General features: G+C 38.9%; 1 protein-coding gene across 1 annotated transcript in view; it reads right to left on the bottom strand.

The window, feature by feature from the left end:
- The window catches only part of COL3A1 (collagen type III alpha 1 chain), a 40,087-nt gene extending 23,588 nt beyond the window's left edge, over positions 1-16,499 (bottom strand). Inside the window, exons 1-8 of the mRNA XM_080797951.1 lie at positions 16,305-16,499; positions 5,664-5,866; positions 5,355-5,405; positions 4,798-4,911; positions 3,418-3,498; positions 1,557-1,610; positions 1,042-1,095; positions 242-295 (exon numbers count right to left, since the gene is read on the bottom strand). Coding sequence (XP_080654077.1) covers positions 242-295; positions 1,042-1,095; positions 1,557-1,610; positions 3,418-3,498; positions 4,798-4,911; positions 5,355-5,405; positions 5,664-5,866; positions 16,305-16,383 — 690 coding nt within the window. The 5' untranslated portion in view covers positions 16,384-16,499. The remainder of the gene's footprint in view (positions 1-241; positions 296-1,041; positions 1,096-1,556; positions 1,611-3,417; positions 3,499-4,797; positions 4,912-5,354; positions 5,406-5,663; positions 5,867-16,304) is intronic.
- Between the last annotated feature and the right edge of the window lie 3,337 nt (positions 16,500-19,836).

Consider the following 19,836-nt stretch of genomic DNA (forward strand, 5'->3'; position numbering starts at 1 on the left):
TGATCTATCCACTGGGTGTACCTTCTTGACACTGAAGAAGCACATTTAGGGGTTCTGTTAGTTTGGAATTCAGAAAACGGTACAGATAGCTACACAAACACTCTACATCCAAAAGTTAATGTGAGCGGACATGTCATTCAGTTGGCAACAATTTTTTGAGTAAGATTTTTCTGTGAGCCTAGCATAGAGTCTAATCCAACTTGGATTTCGCCATATCTCCATTCAGTGTTTAAAAACTTACATCTTTTCCAGCAGGGCCAGATGGACCTATAGCACCAGGGGGTCCTGGAGGGCCCTGAAAATGAGAAAATAAAAAGCAAATGTGTCTATAGGTTTTTCTCTTACAAAAATTTTCTGTTACGTATCATGTGTTTTCCTGAAAGGAACCTCTTTTTAGAAAATACTCTCAATATTTTTCATGATGAAAATGACACATTGAGTTAATATCATGCTTGTCATATATACAGTTTTTACTGTTTAATGAACTTATTTTTAATAAGAATTAAAAATATCATATATTTTACATCACATGTATTTAGAAACCCATAAGCACTTTTACATTTTGTGAGATAATGAGTTTTTTAATATATAGGTATTTCCAAATAGTTTGAAATATTAAATTGAACTAACTTCCCCTCACTTGCTTGTTTATACAGCACGATTTGGGGGGAGGAATCTGTTGGATTATGTTTATTTCTATTAAATTAAGTTTTAAAGATTGCATGTCAGGAGATACGAAGGTGAACTGATTACGGGAAAATTAAATCTCTGTTTAAGAGAAGGAGGATTTGTGTCCACACTAGGAGGTGAACTATGATGGCGGCTGATGAGGCAGGGAATTCGTAGATTCAGTAGCAAGTATCTCTGGGGAATCTAAACAACCAGAAGAGTCCAAAACCAGTTCAACCATCATAAGAAATATTATTTATTGTTTTAAAATCTGAGTACACTACAGGACCTAAGATGGTGTTTCAGACCATGGGGGTGGTTTCTACGTGGGACAGTCCGTGCACAGACTCTGCAGCTCCGACGGATACTTACAGCAGGACCGGCTTGCCCAGGTTCACCGGGGGGGCCTTGGTATCCTGGAGAACCCTAGTGGGTAGAATAATGTGCAAATATTTTAAAAGTAATGTAATGTTCACGCTAGGCATTTACCTCTTGAAGACAGTATGAAATTAGGATTTGTGAATATAATTAGTGAATCTTATTCCAATTTATAAACATGGAAGCCAAAATTTTTCAGATCAAATAAAGCAGATTTATTCCGTTCTCTCACTTCATTCCACTGGAATTGAATTGCCTTGAACTTGAAGCCATATCACATGCAAGGTAAGCCTCTAGTTTTATTTTAGCAAGGTTTTAATTATGAGTAGTTGTTTGTAGATGAATTAGATATGAAACTCCATCTTTGAAGGACTGATGGTTTCTGGGGTGTGATTCCTCTACTTATTTGGGGTTAGGCATGCTGGCAGGGCGAAACTACGGCAAGATCTGTGTTAACTTGATTTCTATAAATGCATGAAAAAGAAAGCACCACTAATGGCCACACTTACCGGGGCGCCAGGATGACCAGATGAACCAGGGGGACCGGGAGGGCCAGGGGGACCCTGGAATATAAATTTGAAGGATAAAGACAAAATAGGTGCATCAGAAATACGTTTTTTTCAGGCATCAAAGAGATGCCTCTGTTCAGAAATGATACTGACATTTAAAAAAATAAGAACAGCATGCCTCATTATGTAGTAACTATTCACAGATATGATTAATTTTATTAGATATACAATAAAAATCTCACTATAAGAACATCACTCTAAAAGGAATTCCCACAGAATCAATACAAATTATTGGCAAATGCTATAAAATATTAGCCTGAACTCCCCATAAAAGAGAATTCAAAAATCTAGAAAAATCCATGTAAAACACTATGAAAGTCCTAATGTTAGGATGATACCTGTCCTAGTGAAGAAGCATTTTTTTTTTTTTTTTTTTGCCTGCCAGACTCCTGCGGGAAAATATCTGCAGACTGTCAATCCCAGTTTCTAAAAACGATGATGTAAATCAACCCGGAAGTTCTTCATTATGTCACCGAGTTATGCTAACATGAAGATTTAGATGTGCGTATGAGAATCAGCGCACGTGGGGCGATGGTAGATTACAGTTAGAACCAACTGGTTTATCATTGCTCAGAAATACAGGTTACACTAGAAAATCTTTTGTTTTATAGCCTGCTGTTTCTAAATACTGAAAACAAATTCATAAAACCACAGTTTGTAATTAAATGTTCTCTGTCAACCTCTTTTCTGAAATATTAAGTAGTGAGCTTTTTGTTTTGGTTTGGTTTGGTTTTAAGTTTTTTGTTTGTTTGTTTGTTTTGTTTTTAGTAAAAACTGTATATAGGATAGAAAAACAAGATTCATAATTTGAATCTAGTTGCATAAGACCAGATATTTGAACTGTTAATAGAATTCTTCTGGCTTAAAAAAAAAATCACTTTAGATTTTTAAAAAAACTTTAGAGAGTTGTAAAATTCTCTATTTACAGTTTATATCAATGTTAAGGGTCTTTCTTTAACTGGTGATTTGGATCTATCAGCTAAAATTTTGTCCTCTCTAGTTCTGGAAGTCACAAATATGGTGTCTAGCAATCCAGGTGGCAATCTTCCGTAATGCCTGAGAATCCAGTGTCATGCGTCCTTTTGCACTTATGTACCTGTTACTGGCAGTGAAGCGATAATCTTCCCCACACTGCTTCTTCCGAGAGCCTGGTCTACAATTAGGGTCATTTGTGTGGGACACCACGCATCATGCCCCGGTGCCCAGGTTTCACTGATTTTTTTCTACTTTCTTCTACAAAACTCCAGGTACTTATTATGTTAAGGGAAAGCTTATGGGTACCAGGTGAACAGCTATCGTTTGTAGGAAACTTAAAGACTCAATAAATTCTGGAAATATCTGTATTCGATTTCAGGGTTTGGGGTGCGGTGGATTGTAGTATTGGACATTCATCACTCGAATTGTCATCTAGAGAGTAGCACTTCCTTGATGAAAACACATGAAAAGAAGATTCTGAACGACTAAGGGAGAACAAGGAAAAATGGAAGTGAAAAATAGCAGAATTTGGTTAAAATTGGGTAATATATGGGTGTGAGACCTAAGCACAAAGGCAGGGGGGCTCCCGGAATGGGTGGTTGTCTAAAGAAGGAAGGAGTGGCAAAACAGGTGTGAGATTAGAGGGAAAAACAAGTTAGGGTAAGAAGGGTCATAATCCTACATTTGCTTTCCCAACCTTCACGGAGAATAAGCTATTTTGTGCGAATATATACTAACACCATATTAGTAGGAAAAGAACCATTCAAGAATTAACAAACCAGAAGCTAAATCAAGCTCTAAAATGCTGAGAAACTCTTGTACATACAGCTGGCCCGGGGTAGCCCACCATTCCTCCTCCTGCTACTCCAGCCTTGACGTCATAGGACTCGAACTGGGGAGAATAGTTCTGTAGCAAAGAGACCGAACAGATCTGGTCATTTCGATACATACATCACAGTTCTTTCCAAAAGCATTTAGAAGAAGCGCATGCGACATCTGCTATTCGCTGATAGGAAGTTTGTGCAGGGCAGAGGATGTGGTATGTGTGCCTTCATCATCTTGCTTATCCTGTCCCCATAGCTTCAGTAGCAGACGCCCTACAGAAGTACGTGCTCGTGCAGTACACGCATCTTTCAGCTAACTCCAGCCAATGTTAATCCCAGATGATTTGTTCCTGTGTGATCTTACTCAAGATATTACTTCTAAGTGATACCCACAGCTTCAAACATAGGATCATGGACTGTAGGAAGCCGGAAGAACCTCGAAGTCATATAATCTGATCTCATTCAGAGCACACAAAAATGGGGAAGACAAATTACTTGACCAGCATTTAAGGATGCAAGTAAAATTTGTAACCCCTGGCTTCTGGTTGATACGCCTAACAAATGTGCCCCCCAAATAAACGCCCACATAGAGAACAGGCACCGGAATAATAGAAAAGCTAAATGGGCTCGTTGGATTTCTTTGGAGAGTATTTTGTTTTGAATCTCAGGTCCGCAAGCGGGTCATGTTTGGTACCAGCATAGGAGTAAGTTAGATGGTCCCCTTTGCCTTCTGTTGAACTGATTCTGAACAGCATTTTTTAAGACTCGGAGTGATTTGTAGATGTGTGGCTTCTAACTTCTCTTAAGGCCATGCAGCAGAATTGTGTCTCCTTGACGCGTCTGGTTAGCTGTTCCCACGCAGAGTTAGCGGCTGCCACGCTTTCTGCGGGGAGCAGGGTAGGCTCTGCAGGCGGGGCGGGAGAAGCTGCCGAGGCTCAAATAACCCTGTGGACCTGAAGTCAGGGAGAAGTAATCGCAGCCCTTGGGCCGCCTTTCGTCCGAACTTTCAGAGGCTCTGCTGCTGGGGTTGTAAGTCACATAAGGCACAGCTGCGGCAGTTCCTAAATGCTCCAGATGGACTCCTTCGGGAGTCGATGGCTCATTTCTCAAACACAGCGATAGATGCTACGCCTGCTGAGAAGTTGGGAAATGTTGCGAAGATAAAAGAGCAGTGCATTGGCATTACAGGGAAAAGCAAAGTGTATAAAGCCCTTAAAATAGTGTCCAACACCGAGAAGCACGAAATAAGGATTTGTTAGACACATACAATGGGAGAATTGATAGAAAGAATCCACAAAAGTGAGATGTCATACAGGCCAAAGAAAAGAAAATGAAAGGGGTAGTTGTAAAGAAGGGGATCTCTTTGCCCTGGAATTTATTACCTGAGGACCAGTAGGGCATGATTCACAGATTCCAGGGGGACCAGGAGAACCAGGGGAACCCGGCTGTCCTGGGATACCAGGATCACCATTTCTCCCAGGAATACCAGGCGGGCCCTAAAAGAATCAGAGATAAAAACTCGTAAGACAGTGAAAAGGCCTAGTGATTCCGAATTATCATCCAATTATAGCTTCTCTGCTTTGTATTATGAGGAATCAATGTAACTGATGAACTTTCTTGAGAATATCTACTTTTTTAATCTACATCATGTGAATAATTTCAGCATAATTTATTTCTTTGTAGATTGACATATATTTTATTTTTCAAACAGATAATGGGGATGAAGACACTATATGAAGTTGGGAAAATTTAAATATTCACATGTACAATGACGGATTCTTGGTTTGAGTTCTTCAGTCATTAAATATGTGGTAGTCAAGGAAATATTTGAATGACGAAGGCTCACATATGAAAAGGCTATTAGAAGAAGCAAAAAACCCCCCAAAAAAGCAAACTACTTAAAGAACTCATTTCATTCCACTAAAAAATGTTTACTTACTGGATCTCCTTTAGGGCCTTGAGGTCCTTGACCATTAGGAGGGCGAGGAAGCTGGTAAAGGGAAAAGATACAGATTAAATAAGACATAAGAACAACTCTCCCATGACGTGTGTCCCAATTTGCATATTTATTTCTTATCCCAAATTACATCTAATCCTTAGGTTTAAGCCAGAATGTTCACCTTTTACTTATAAAACCAACAGAACTGGCAGACATGACTTTCTTTCCCTCTCAGGCTCCTGTGGTATAGGAACTATTCATGTGTTAAAATATGAATCTTGAAGATGGACAGATTTTCTTAAAACTCACAGTTGTTGGAGGCTGGGGGCACACTGCGCAACATTCTCCAAATGGGATTTCTGGGTTGGGGCAGTCTAATTCTTGATCGTCACATATTATGTCATCGCAGAGGACAGATCCTGAGTCACAGACGCATATTTGGCAAGGTTCTGGCTTCCAGACGTCTCTATCAGCATAGGACTGACCAAGATGGGAGCATCCTCCATCAACAGCTGCAAAGTAAGTCAGATGGTGTGATGTTATCTTATGTTTTGCTGAAATATGATTTTTTTATGCTGTCATGACTTTCCAATAACCAAAGTGGAGATAGGTTGAAACCAATAAGTTCTTCCTTTTATTAAACTAATTTGTATGTTTTCATAAACATGCTTATGCAAAAAAAAAAGAAATCCACAAACTAAATTATCAAGAACATCATATTCTCTCCACATAATTTGCTAAATGGTAAGAGATTACTTAAAATACTAAATCTGTTTATTAGCTTCGAAATGGCACACCACAGTAAATTTTCCTTAAGGCCAATAAGAATTTTCATTTCAATTATAGTAAGAATTTAACACCCATGGAAATCACACAGCACTTAAATATCTATTTATTAATTGTGTAATTAAAAACAAGCCTTTCTAGCAATCATTATCCTCTGCTTTCATAGTAGATAGGAGCGTTAAACTATAATGATGATTTTGTCACTAACTCTAAAGACTTTCTGGATTTTATTAAGCTAATTGGAAATTTCAAGGGAAAATAGCTATTCTTGGCTGCATAAAACTCTTCCAGATTCCTGGGAAAGCTTTAGCAAAGTTCGTTGTACGTATTGAATATCACTGCCAGCTCCACTGGGCATTAGCAGGTCGGATGATATGACATAATGTATTGTATAGCCCATATGGATAGGAAGAGAGTTTCAAATCACTAAAAATAAATAGTACTTTAAAAAAAAAATAAATATGGGCAAGGAATAAGTAAAAATAATAGGGAAAAATATGAATCATGACCATGTGTACTTGTGGCTTAACATGGTCAAAAATTTGCTTCAACCAAAATTTTAAACTTGTTTCCTAATTATATGTAAGGTACTCCAGTTTCGGCAGGCATTAACAATGAATCAGCTCAGAGGTTGCCAAGACAAAACCTGGTCTCAATTCTTACAGCATTAGCTGTGGGTTGTGGTTAAATACAACTTTAGTTCTTGAGGATTACTATGATAGCTTGCCAATAACTGAGCAAATAAATAAGAAGTTCCTAAACATCTGCAAAAATTTTTGCAAACAACAAATGGTGTACTGTTCAGTATTTATGTTTTTGCAAAACAGTGAAATTTTATTTTCTCAGAGCCAACATCTTTAAAATGTCGCTGGAAGAGGCCTGCTTGGGAGGAAGCAAGTAGTTGAACAGCCATGCTTTTTGGTGCATTATGGCCAAGCCTTTGAGTGGGTCCTGACACTTTTCCGTCCAAAGGCTGCATATGGCCATGAAGATCACCTTCATAAATTCCCACTGCTATATCATCTCATGTCTGCAGTAATAATGACTTAGGTTCAAGCTACCTACTTTGGGTTTAGGCTTTAGCCGGCTTAGCAAAAGGTCACAAAGGAGGGGTAATTGCAGAACCTATAGAGGGACATGGCATCCATTTGTCCTTCCCATTATTGTGTACAGATCCAACATTAACGGCCTTGCACAATACCCCCATCCACCCTGGAAGTTTCAAAGTCTGTTCTTACTGTGTGTGACCATTACCCACAGTGGTCTACAGCTAATAGAAGAAAGTTTGTTTGTTTTATTGCAGTTTTAAGAAGGAAAGAATCTGTTTATTTTAAAAAATTATTCTCATTCTTCCTCCATGTTTGAAACAGATATATGAGAATATTGGAAAGACACATTGCCTAAGCTTTCAGAGGAGCATTCCTTTCTACTTAATGAGCATCAAAGCTGAGTGCCAGAATGCTTACCTAATGCAAATGAAGTAGGCCAATTAAACAGTGTTAGGAAAGATATGCTGAAGAGAAGACCAGTCTTTTTCACATTGTTGTGAACAATAAAAATATAAGACAGGAGAGGCACCAAGCTCATTTTTCTCTAAGCAGAACTGATATTTTATATTTAGGAACTAAGTCTGCTGTTTTTCAGAAGAGGTCCAAATGTTTTAATGAGATGGAAGGTAGTTTAATAAATTGCATGAAATATATTCTTCAGTCTTTGCATTGGCTTCTGATTCTTAAAATGAAACATTTTAAAACTTTCTCTAAATTAACATTATGTGAAATGTTCCAGCAGATTATTTTCATTTTTTTCCAACAGATTATTTTTAGTTCAAGATTTCTCCATTAATAATGTGGACTTCAGGCTCCCCAGCCTTCTTGAAAATACCACTAGTGTACAAATATTGGTTACAGGTAATAATACTGCATCGTATACTAGACATTTGCTAAGAGAGTAGATTTTAAGTGTTTATACCCCCCCACACACACACACAAAGGAGACCGTGGGGTGCCTATTAGTTAACTTGATTGTGGTAATCATTTCATAATGTGAAATGTACATCAAGTCATCATGCTGTACACCTACAATATACCCAACTTTATTTGCCAGTCACACTTCAGTAAAGGTAGGGGAGAAAGCGCAGGACTCATTTACGCTAAGAATTCCCTCAGCTCTTCGACTCTGGATCAGGAATGTCTTCCCACATCTAACACACGACCTGTGTTAGAAAACTTAGCTATGGAGTACTGATGCTTTTGTAAAGACAAATGGTAAACAACAGTTAAAGGGAGAGTCAAGTATTTCATATTTTAAATATCTTTCCTTTGTTCCTAATCTGCCCTAAAATTAGCATAAACCTTTTCTTTGTATATTCATCCTCTCTGTTTATGTCTCATTGAAAGGATCCCCACATCACTAGAAATGGTGTTTTCCATCTGCTCTGTAAAAGATTAAATGAGCACAATATTTACTTTTAAAGAATTGTAAATGAAATTGTTAGAGTTGGGATCAACCCAATGTTATATAAATGAAAATTGTTACTTAGTCTCTTGTGTCCAAATTTTATTAGAAAACCTATGTACTGTACCTCTTGAACCACAGAGGTCTCAGTATAACAGTGAGTCACTTTAGTGTACGTCTTTTCTTTTAAGTGATGTTGTTCTAGGGGAGAAAAAGTTGGAACACTTGAAAAATAAGAATTAAGTCAGGTTGTTTATTGCCATACGTATTTCACATCCATTTAAAAGGAGTTTGGCTCTCCTGAAAAGTCAGTTTCTGTAGAAACTAGTGATTGAGAGTCAGACTGTTCTCTGCCACTCTAGTCAGTCACCTTTGCTGAAAGGCAGTTTTCTCTAATTTCTTGTTCTGTGCATGACAAGATATGATTGCCAGTATGTTCCCCTGGAAGCTAACCCTCTTACAAAGCTGTCTCATGGCCCTCGGTTTTGGTACCGCTGCCTAATGATCTGTGGGAAAATCATGGGAAAGTCAAGAAAAAGAATGTTTTGCTCTCAAGAGGGATAGCATTCTAGCTTGCCACTTGCAGCATTGAGAAATGGTTTAGAAAATGGGATTCAGAAATTCAAAAATGTTAAATAAAAGGCAAATAATCTCATTGTTACTACTGGACAAGAAATAGACTTTTCTAATTACTCCCTTTATTGCTATTGCTTAAACAAAGTCTCCCTGTTCCAATACGTAATTAATTTTAAGCCCCACCTCTCATGTCACTTGGTGTTTCTGTTCCTTATTACAAAGTACAGTCCTGAAATCAATGTATTTGTGGCCATGCAAGCAATGCATTAGTTAAATCATGTCCTTACTGGGATCTACATTATAAAACAAAATGAAGCTACTCTATGACATAATCCACTGTGAGCTTTCCTTTCTCAGCTCTCTGTTTTGAAACCTCAGAGAAAAATAAAAACACGTAACATAATCTAATATTTTTAGATATGCATAACACTTTCCTTTTCATTGTTTTTGTTTCCAGACTTTCAATGTTAATTTATGCTGGTTTGATAGAATTTTATTGTTGTGACTAAAAAATAATGTAAATTATGTTTGTCTTAATTCCCTTTTTGGAGTGAAAATAATATGTCCCAAAGCATCCAATCAAATTGTTAACTTGGCCTGAGTGATAGGTTTCATTTTTTTCTCTTCTCTTCTTACTGAATCCTTTTCTGGGAAAAGGTGCTCTTTAATCTGAAAATTAAAAATAGCAGATGTGATATGCAAATTACCATAATATTACTCTCCTGTTTCTTTAGGAAGTTGAACATTTTCTAAGTATGAGTATTTAGAGTGTATATAGCTTCCAACTGAAATATGTTTTGCTTTTAAGTGACACTGTTTGGAAAACATGCATTTTGATTAAATATGTTTCTGTTGCTTACATTTATCAGAATATTTTAAAATAGGTTAGATGAGTTGACTAAAAGGACTTCAAGGAAATATCTGCAGACTATACAGGTGGGTAACTTCGACTTCAGAATGTTGTTTTACATGGACAAGGTGGTTGCTGATTATTCTTGTCCCCACCAGAAAAACCAAAACCAAAAACTTTGTGAATCATTTCTAGATGTTTCCCTGTTTTATTCTTTATAGCTCTATGATTTTTATGCCTCCCATTAGAAATTTCCTTTAAGGTGATTAACATATTGTCCTGCGAAAAATAAAAATAATTAGAGAATTAGAATTAAAGGTATCATACACCTAACAATGAGCAATTGCATTGTAATGTAAACTGATAGGTGACAAATTGTAGCAATACTGAAGAAAATATGTTCTAACTGTTTTATGACAGTTTGCAAACACCAAATTTTACATGTCACTTTCCTTATCACTGAGTCACTAAGTACTTTCGTTCCCTGCAGCAATTTTATTTTGTACTGACAGTAAGAGTGATACCAGGCAGAACTGGTAGAGTACCTCCTAGGCTGCAGGCACCCTTCTGAAGCCTTTGTACACTTATATTACTCAATCTTCCTTATAGTTGCGTGGCGCCATCATCTTCATTTTACAGATAAGAAGAAAGAGATAAGAAACTCTTTAACTACTGCCACGGATTCCTTTCTGCAGTTTCAAGGGCAGGGTAGGGTTAAAACCCAACTTCAAAGCTCTACCCCATTAGGGTTTCTAAGCCCTGCAAGCTTAAAATCGGAGTCTGAAAAGACAGTGGGGTTTTTTGGTGGTTGTTTTTCTAAGGGATAAGAGTCGCCTACAGAATATTTTTTCTATCTGGTCTCAAAACAAGAAGATAGCATCTGGAGCTGAGTTCTGTTTATTTTCCCCTGACCTTATGAAAAAGAGACATATCTCCAAGGCCACCCTAACGACATCCAGACCACCAACAGGATTAATGTGTGATTGGGAAACTCAGCATACGTTTTACCATATCCAAAGAGGCCTGTTCTCACAGCAACACTACCGCAGCAACGACCAACAGATAAGGCTCAGATATGGAACACAGAGAAAAGCTTATTTAGGGTGTCTCACTGAGGTACAGATTTTCAAAGATTTTAACTATACAGGGTAGTGACTGATTTAGTAGACAGTTACTAAACAACACATGTTAATGAACTTCTAACTTCATTAGAATCTTCCCTTCTAAATTTGAACATTACGGACGTACCATGCGGTTCCAAAGAGTGTTTCTCTGGTTCTAATTAACTTGAGAAATAGTCTCTGTTTGCCGTCCTCCACACCAAATACTATAGGAAGCATAGTTTCAGAAAAGTCAATGCCATTTCATTGAAACAGGAATTTCTCAGTGCAAGTTTTCAAAGCAAATTTAACTTCTAATAGGTTCCAGATCCTTTGTCTTCGATTTTTTAGATCTTTTGGGCATTCTAAGTTTTGCCATCTTCTTTGAACTTTTCATTTGGTTCATTAATTTTACATTTTAAATGGCAGTTCTTGACCTCAGTCATGGAAAATACAAGGGTTTTATTGGTTAATCTGAAAGGAATCCACTTCTGCTCTGTTTTCATTAGGCACAGACAGACATTCTAGTGGTTAATACAACTTCCCAAACTGCAGTTAACAGATGATTTGTGGAGGAGGAGCTATCTCATTTTTTCCGTTGTCATTTTGATATGAAACAGGCAAAGTTTCCCCCTTTGAAAACTCTAGATTTTTTTTTTTTACACTATACCTCCCTCCTCCCTTTCTTCTTCTTCCTCTCCTTCTTTATTTATTATTATTGGGGGGGGGGAGTGGAAAACAATGGGACTGAGCTTTTATCCAGGGAAAACTGTTTTACAAGAAACAGTCCACTGAGATGTTTCCAGAAAGTTATTGCAGACCTGGAAACTTTACAAATGTTCTTCATGTCCAGCAAAGGCAATAACATTTTTCATCTTTAAACCTTTAACTCCTAAGCAATCCACTTTAATGACTTCAAGGCGGTGATATCATCGATGCTACAAAATAAAAGCCTGGGCTGCAAAATCTTGGGAACTCTGTGCCAGTCACCCACAGTGAAAACCATGAGGTTTCAGGAGATGGCACTCTTCTCTGAGTGACCAGTCAAGGTCCAGCAAGTGACTGTAGGTGTGGAATAGGGGGTTTTCTTTTAGTTAGTCTCAACTCTACTCCAGGAAAACTCACAGCCAATGGTCCTTGATTTTTTAATATAAACCTGTAGATCAGACATCAGCCCAGGAATCTGAATTAGTTAAAAGACCACAGTCTTTCCTTCTTCCCCAGAATTGTTCCAGTGGCTTTGCTCTTTCCGCTTACGATAGTGCGGTGTTTAATTCCAGAATTTAATCAGAATAACTATTTACTATAGGTCTTTAGATCATCTGATGTTGAATACTCTGTGGGTGGTAAAAAATGCAAGGTATCATAAATGAAAAACACAAAATTTTGTATCAATACTTTATTTACTTAAGATTTATATTATTACAGAACTGAAGATAATTTCTGGTTAAATCATAACTGGAACTTTTGTTAGTCTGGTTTAAAGAGTAGATTTACCAATTCAAAGTTGAGTGTTAGAGAAAAATCTACCTTTTCTCACATTGAGAAACACATTTGCAGCTATATCTTCTAGGACAATAGACAATTTTTTAGTATTCCCTTTCAATGAGAAACAATTACAAAAATAAGAAAAGTCAGATACTCTAGATTTAATGTCTGTTTTGTGTTCTTTAATTACTTGGGATTTGACAGAATTTCGGTCCTAGTCTTAACACTGTCAGTTCCGGGTTGTACAATCTCATCTAAAGCCCCACATGCCTGAGGGATGCTGGCGCTGAAATACATGAGAAATTATAAATTCTCTCCTCTTGAAGGGACAGTTGCTTTCAGTGATTTTATGTCATATTTTCTCCATTCGGTACGTTTAGTTCTGGGGGCAACACAGACCGGGGAACTTGACTGCTACTTGATGGGTTTCAAATTGTCTCCTGAAGTATGATGGGAAATAGACTCTTATGACCTGTGGTAGCAAACGAACGGAGTCTCTTAAGTCTATTTATCTTGTAATTCTAGAACAACGAAAGTCTAGCAGTTCATTGTCTGGTGGAACTATCAAGGTAGCAAAATATAAGCAAAAACATTAGAACACATTTAATTAAAATAAAGTTTATCTCCTTGCCCTTAATGAAGCAGTATCACTAACAGGATCGACCTACTTATCCACCTAGCTATAGCCCCGTGGCACGAGTACTTAGTCAGATAAGGACTCCATAAAATATTGGCAAATACTAGACAAACAGTTCCAGGTTATATGTGGAAGAGTTAACCTGTGGAATTTTGAAAATGGCCGCAGCATTCAAGCTCACTTCCAGTCTTTGAATACTGTTACCATGAGTTTGTGTGTCTGTATGTGAGTTGGGCAGTATTTCATCACTAATATAGTGATTTCCTTAGAAAAGTAGTGTTTAATATTTAAAATTCACACGCGTACTATATGTAAATCTCATTCTAAAGCGTGGAGTCAGCTGTGTAAGGTCTCTGTGGGCGCTGGGCCTATAAAGGATGACTCTCCCAGCCCCCAGGTGGCGAGTCTTTGTGCTTCAGACCTGGCGCGTTGGTAAATGCCAGGAAATACAGCACAGACCGCGCCCGCCCATTGGTGGAGTACAATGCATGAATTAAACAGAACTTTCAGAAATTTGTAGAAGGACCAAGTACTTTGTGAGGACGTGTTTTAAGCTGCAGAACCCTTGTGCGGGTAGGCCTTAAGTGAGCGTTCCTTGGGACTGTGCTATTTCTCCCCGGGATTCTCAAGACACATGTAAAAAGCCCATATTCAAGAAGTGACTATGTTTGTTCATGGTGGGCTGTGTACTCAGTCGCCTTCCGTAGCCTCCCCAAAGATAATCCTACAGAAATTCCTTGTAAAATTTATAGGGAACACGAGAAATACCATCTTAAAACACTTAAACTTTTTTTCATGACAAACAAAAATAGTAAGTTGAACAAAATTCCTCTCAACTTCTTTTGAGCTTAAAAGCACACAAATGTATCAGCAAAATTTCATAACTATTTATTATTTTCTTTTTTTTTAAGATTTTATTTATTTATTTGACAGAGATTACAACTAGGCAGAGAGGCAGGCAGAGAGAGGAGGAAGCAGGCTCCCCGCTGAGCAGAGAGCCCGATGCGGGGCTCGATCCCAGGACCCTGAGATCATGACCTGAGCTGAAGGCAGAGGCTTAACCCACTGAGTGACCCAGGTGCCCCTATTTATTATTTTCTATGGTTAAAGATGAAGAAAAATAAAAAGAACTTCTGTGATGTACAAATAATGAAGGTATTAAACCCTTTTTCCCCCTCTAATGTTGGATCAAGAAGAATAACAACAATAGTGCTTATAAAAGATTGTAACCACCGGGCAACTACAAATATTTTGTCACTCTTTTGAACTAAACACCAAAGGTTTGTAGTCTTTCCAATAAATGGCAACTCTGTCCCCCCACTTACCCCCCCACCCCCAGAAATCAGGAGAACTTAAGAACTGTAAAAAAAGGTCAGTGTCTTTATTGAGGTAAGGGTGTGGTGGGAGGCATTTGGCCCCCTCGTCCAGGACTGGGAGTTGTAGCGTGTTGTGGGAGGGGCAGAACGGGAAGGGAGAGGGGAGAATTCTGGGGGGGGAGAGTTCTAGGTGGGGAGAGTTCTAGGAGGGGAGAGTTCTAGGAAGGGAGAGTTGCAGGGGGGAGTCCTGGGGGGGAGAGTTCTAGGGGAAGAAAGCAGGAGGCGGCAAGAAGGCAAAGAGATGCAGCACAGGGAGGACACCTGGGGGTGAGGGAGGGTGTGATGGAGGAAGAGGAGGGAGAGAGATGAGGAAACACGGGCTTGCCTGGGAAAGGGGGGTGATGAGGGAAGGAATGAAAAGGGGAGGAGCCCCGAAAGAGCCAGAAGGGGCGGAGAGACGGGCGGGAGGGGCCGAGGGGAAAAGGGGAACAAGGGGGAAAGGAAATAAAGGGAACAACGAATATGGGTGTTTCTTTTCTGTCGTGGCCACGGGCTGACTGTAACTGAAGCAATGTCATTGGGTGTCCCCCCTTCCCTCCCCACTTATATGTGACCTCCAAGGACATCAAAGATTTTATATGAAAACAAAAACTATTTTCAGACACGTTTGTAAAAGCTCAATTTAAATGTAAACATTTTTGATTCTGCACAAATAGAAATACACACGTAATAATTTTTTCTAACATCTTTAAATTTAACATTGAAGTATTTATTTCTATGAAAGTTTGTACTCCTCCAATGTGTCTGGCATTTTCATGACTACGAGAAACATATGAGTTGAAAGAAATATTTGCACATAACCAGATAATGAAACAAGCGTGGTGTGGGGGAAACTAGAACATGAAAACCATTGTTTGCAGTTACTAGAAAACACAACAAATCAACCTTCTTCTAAAGTCAGAGTACTAGCATCTTTTTACCTTGTTCGCAGAAAAGTCAAACATTCCTGTTGGAAACGCTTTTTAAATATCTCTTCATTAATGCAAATGCAGTTAAAATGTAGAACATGTGGAAAACACTCGACCCTTAACAATAAACTATTAGAAATATGTATTAACCGACTATGGAAGTGCTTGAAACAGAATAAACATAGGGACGATGAAACATTTTTAGCAGTTCGAGTCCATTTAAAGGACACCGATGATGTCCGCTTGTTGCCGTTGTACAGAAACACACTCCGTAATTCCAAGAATGTGTATTTCCTTTAATTCATGTTGTCTTTAAAATGCATTACTTTACTGAGAAAACAGTGCTCAACATTCTCTCCTTACAAAGAACCCAGCATACAAAAGAGAGTGTAAAAGTGTTACAAGAGACCGATAACTTCCAGACTGCCCAGGGAAGCATTCCAAGATGTTAACAGCCCAGGAGAGGAACTTTTTAAAAGCCATTTCAAAGTTTCCAGTGCCACTAACACGAAAACAAGTTAATACAAGAACATCTTTACCTTAAGCAACCAGAAAACTTTTAAACACGAAAATGACAATATTTTTTCTAAGTAAACGTGGAAAAAAGGAAAATAAAACCAGAAGCACCATCACGCTCAGTTCTACATTTTCCCCAGTTGGGAGCTTACAGAGGAAATTAACTTTACGGACGCTAATTTCCCCTTGATCTCTGTTTGTAAGGAGAAGGAAAGACAAAACCCCAGAAAGTTTCTTGAAAGCAGGACCTACTTACCTTGCTGCTGTGCCAAAATTACCGTGGGATGAAGCAGAGCGAGGAGTAACCAGGTCCCCTTTTGCACAAAGCTCATCATGTCTAAATATCAGACATGAGACTCTTTGTGCAAAAAGGAGAAAAGAAAAGCAGTTCAAAGTAGCACCATCAGATGTCCCCTGCCCTTCAGCACCGGGCCCGTCATAAAACTCAGCCACTGAGATTCCTTTGCTTTGGCCTTAAATAGGAAAAAGTTTGGCTTCCCTCACTTTCCAGCCCCTTTCTGAAATATGAGAGCAGCACCCATCCCCTTAGCAGTAAAAGAAATGATTAATATGTCTTTTTCCCTTATAGAAGACATAACCCACAAAGTAGGAAAAAGAACACATCTGGAGTTTGCGTGTGTGTGTTTGTGTCCCAGTTTGTAACGTATTTGACTTACAGACGGGTTTGCATACCTTAAGAACAGATGTCCAAGTGCTCTGCCTTGTGTTTTAATGAGAGAACGAAACATATATATTTTTCCTTTACTTTCACAACATTAACAACAGCTTGATTTTGAGAAATTGCTGGATGGCCTTGCTGGGCTAATTTGCAAATCTTATCTTCCTGGAAGTTCTTTATATTGGGATTTTGCCAGAATCCACCCTAACTCAATTTAAATAAGAATGGTAAGAGATTAACTGAAAGAAAAGCCTGTGTTTGTCCCTTCTCATCCACCCACTCTGGGTCCTAAAAGTTCAATTTCAGGCAAATGTCAAAGACTCAGCATCTCAGTTCTGTTTGAATGGCACGAAGCTGGACACTCATCAATAGCATTTCTATTGCTCACACATCCCTTTAGCCAGCCAAAGTGTGGTTTCTTGTGAGATTTCAAATTTGTATGCTGTTTGCGAAAGGCAGGACAGAATTTTCTAGAGAAAAAAATAAGCTTTTCCGTGTTTTGGCTTTGTGGGAAACAGGCAGGGGAAGGGTCTCTTCCATGGAATATCGAGAGCCCCAGAAGCGGTTCTATGTTATCTGCAGCGGCATGAAGACTAGCATGAATATTTAGATGTGCATAGGCATCATTTCCAAGCCACATTAACATAGCTTCTCAGTGTAGTTCTGGATCTAAGGAGTGATTTCTGGGTCCTACTTGAAGGAGAGACAAATTCCACTTGTGAGTCTTTGAAAACTTTTGGCCAGGGAGAAACGCTTGTCCGCAGGATCAAGATATTTCTAGTAAGTACGGTACTTTTTCATACCTTAATCATCAATCCACACTTCCCTCAATCAACTGTATATTCTACCTGGGCTCTTCAGTTCTTGTCGATTCTAGTCAACGTCACTTGCACTTCTCCCATTTTTTCCGTATTAACTCAACTGCGCCCACCCCCACGTGTGCTTGTACACAGAAGATCCTCTCCACCACCTCACACCAGCTCTCGGAAGTCACTGCTCCAAGACCCAGCCCAAAACTGTCCTTCTTTAAACTTGCTTTCATCTCTCTTTCTCTCAATTCGTGTTGCTCAACGTTTACTTAATTCCCCCATTATGTGTATACTTCCAGCTATAGGTGTCTGTTCTGTCGGGATGGAGAGTGGCGAGCTTGTCTCCCAGGCCCAGGTACAAAAGGCACCGAGATGTTCCAGTGCGGATGACGTCATCTGATGACGAGAAAAGAGAATGGGTCGGACCGATCTCTTGTGAGTCTTCTGATTCTAGATTGGAGAGCCACCACTTGATGAAAGAGAAGAAGCAACAAGCTGTCTTACTGGATCATAGTGGAGATGCTGGGGAGTAAGACGGTTACTTACATCTTTCTGTCTCCGATCATCTCCATCCCGTACTTCAAAAACAAAAACAAAACAAAACAAAAAATCTTGCGTTCAAACTAGTCCAGAAATATGATTCATTTTTCTCCCAGTGACTTTGACACTTGCATAGAAAATTCAGATATCTCTATTTATTAACTTATTGTTTTAGATGCTCAATAGAGTGAAGTTTGTTGAATTTCTTCATTTGAATTATTTTGCAGTGTAAAAAATTAGGTTATTTTTCAAATAATGCTTTTTGGGCTTTATCTTGGGCATTGCAAGTACCATTTCTGTTGTGTTTTGTTCTTCTTTTCTATACATCCCTGGCTGCCCTGACGTTAACCAGCTCACACAGACGTGTCATTTTGCGTCTGGATTGCGTTGGGAGTTTTACCGCAGATCTAAACACCTGCACCAGCAACGGCACTGATTAATGTGGCTCTCCTTTCACAAAGAGAGTGACTGGCAAGATGAGGCAAATCGAGGGTGTGGCCAATTATCAACCAAAAATTCCAGTCTTTTCCAGTTCAGTGGAAAGCGCCGCTTGGGAGAGACACAGAAGCACAGCTGTGATGAACTCAGTAGGCCAGTGAATGTCAGCAGTGCTCTCTACAACAGCAACAAGAAGATCGCTCGTGTCCATCCTGAGAAACACAGGAGGGAGGACGCCTCCTCTCCTTTCTACTGCTTCAGTGTGTTTCTTTTTTAAGGAAGGGGATGCAGTATCTTTTACGGATGTTTTCTATATGCTTTCGAATCACTGTACGTCCCTTTAAAATGTATCTGCGATAAGATTCACTTAAAAATATGCTGAATCCATGTCAGAATTGCAGCCTAAAATAGGGTAATTTACAATACAATTGTAAAACACAAGGCAGATGTTCTTTGCTATTCATATAGGAATCGGTCACTTAGTTCATTTACGTGTGTGAAAGCACACTCAAAGAGTTGTGTTGCCTTAAAAGAATTTGGAAAAATACCACTATGTGTGCAGTCGGGCTAGAAATATGGTTGAAAAAAAGTCATGTTGTAGTTAAAGAACTTGGGCATCTCTAACCATAGACAGATCCAAGACTGAGACAATGACATTGGTAGTGGCCATGACAGACAGATATGTGAGTGATTTACTATGACCAATTCTTCAAGACCCCTTTCGTTAATTTCCTCTTCATCCACAAGGTAGAATTAACTGACTTCTTCTTTTTGTTTCCATAAAACTATATATATATATATTTTTTTTTAAAGATTTTATTTATTTATTTGACAGACAGAGATCACAAGCAGACAGAGAGGCAGGCAGAGAGAGAGAGGAGGAAGCAGGCTCCCCGCTGAGCGGAGAGCCCGATGAGGGGCTCGATCCCAGGACCCTGAGATCATGACCTGAGCCGAAGGCAGAGGCTTTAACCCACTGAGCCACCCAGGCGCCCCTCCATAAAACTATATTGATATCCCCTTCTCTCTAGCCTAGAAACTTCACTCTCAGAGAAGACTTCCGTTTTCTTGACATTTAGTGAAATGAAGCGTGCTACAGTGTATTCGTTTTGGAAACACTTAATGTCTTTATTCTCATCTATTCTTTTTATATCCGTTGCTGGTACTACTGAGGTTCTGCATTTCTGTCCTTGTATTTTTCAGCTGAAAATTACCCCAAGTTCAAAGAGGTTACATGATTCTCCAAATTACTCATTGGGATTGGAATTAAATAGCACACTTTCCAATTTTTTTTTCAGCTTTTTTCCACTTGGATTAGTCAC

This window comes from Martes martes (genome assembly GCF_963455335.1).
Source record: "Martes martes genome assembly, chromosome: 3".
Lineage (NCBI taxonomy): Eukaryota > Metazoa > Chordata > Mammalia > Carnivora > Mustelidae > Martes > Martes martes.